Source organism: Corvus brachyrhynchos, unplaced genomic scaffold (genome assembly GCF_000691975.1).
Source record: "Corvus brachyrhynchos isolate BGI_N302 unplaced genomic scaffold, ASM69197v1 scaffold211, whole genome shotgun sequence".
In the NCBI taxonomy this organism is placed as follows: Eukaryota; Metazoa; Chordata; class Aves; order Passeriformes; family Corvidae; genus Corvus; species Corvus brachyrhynchos.
Genome location: NW_008236211.1, coordinates 367,812 through 369,137, shown reverse-complemented (window position 1 = coordinate 369,137; position 1,326 = coordinate 367,812). Strand labels below are relative to the sequence as shown.

The 1,326-nt window shown below is 59.7% G+C and overlaps 1 protein-coding gene across 6 annotated transcripts in view; it reads right to left on the bottom strand.

Annotated features, from left to right (window-relative positions):
• The window catches only part of DTNB (dystrobrevin beta), a 121,634-nt gene that overhangs the window by 108,905 nt on the left and 11,403 nt on the right, over nucleotides 1-1,326 (bottom strand). For all 6 annotated transcript variants that reach the window (XM_017743531.1, XM_017743550.1, XM_017743545.1 and 3 more), the window contains exon 3: nucleotides 713-793. In XM_017743531.1, the coding sequence (XP_017599020.1) occupies nucleotides 713-793 (81 nt within the window). The remainder of the gene's footprint in view (nucleotides 1-712; nucleotides 794-1,326) is intronic.

The window sequence follows — 1,326 nt, the reverse complement described above, 5'->3', positions numbered from 1 at the left end:
CCCCGCTGCCGCCCCCCTCCTCCTCCTCCTCAGCCCTTCTGCTGGCCTCCTCCTCCTCCTCCTCCTCCTCAGCCCTTCTGCTGGCCTCCTCCTCAGCCCACCCAGCAGTTCCTGTGCCCTGGGATCAGGGATCTCCTCCCACACTTTATCCTGCTGGGCTCTTTGCTGTGTCCAGCTCAGCACGGGCAGAGCACAAAGTGCTCCTGCTCACCTGGGATTCAGCTCTGCCTTGGGAGCTGTCCAAGGTCAGAGCCCACGGCAGGGAAGGAGAGAACTTCAGTGCCCAGCGAGGTTTGAACTGACAGAGCTCTCCATGGTCACCAATGCCACACGTGTCCCCACACAGACAGCTCCAGGCAGGGACTGTCCCTGTGCTCACTGTGGGTGCTCTGGGGTTCCCCGTGAGGAAACAGCCCCTCACACAGCTTGAGACCATCTGCATCCAGCACTGAGGGCAACGAAACACCACAGCTGCCCTTGGACTTCACATTTTCTGGACATTAAAGAGTAAACGTGAAGGTATTACAGAGTATCTGGCAAGGATCGCTGCCTCTTTCTAATTACGTATTTAATTATATATTAAACCTCTGTGTGAGTGACAGCTGGCAGTGGCTGACCAATGCTCCCTCTCACTGCACCCCAGAGGGGCTGGCTGCAGTGCCTGCAGCAGCCATGCAGAGCAGGGTGTGAGGACGGAGCTGGGCACACTCACGGTTGCATCTCTTCTGCACGAAGCGCAGCTTGCAGGCGGTTCTGTACGTGGAGAGCCGGATCACGTCGAAGTTCTGGGCTCCTGCAACAAACCAGAGGTTTGGGGGTTTGCCTCCCTCTGCAACAGCCAGTTCATCTGATGCTCCTGAGAGGAGGACTTGGAGAAAGGCACGAGGGTCTCCTCACACACATCCCCACACTTGGGGGGATTCTGCCCCTGTGCTCAGGTGGGAGCCCACCTGCAGAGCTGCCCCAGCCCTGGGGCCAGCAGCACAAGGACGTGGAGCTGCTGCAGAGAGCCCAGAGGAGGCACAAGGGGATCAGAGGGATGGAGCAGCTGTGCTGGGAGGAAAGGCTGAGAGAATCAGGATTGCTCAGCCCAGACAAGAGAAGGCTCCAGGGAGATTTAATTGCAGCCTTCCAGTGCCTGGAGGAGCTGACAGGAAAGATGGAGAGGGACTGGGGACAAGGGCTGGAGGGACAGGACACAGGGAATGGCTTCCCACTGCCAGAGGGCAGGGCTGGATGGGATATTGGGGAGGAATTGTTCCCTGGGAGGGTGGGCAGGCCCTGGCACAGGGTGCCCCGAGCAGCTGTGGCGGCGCCCGCGGGCCC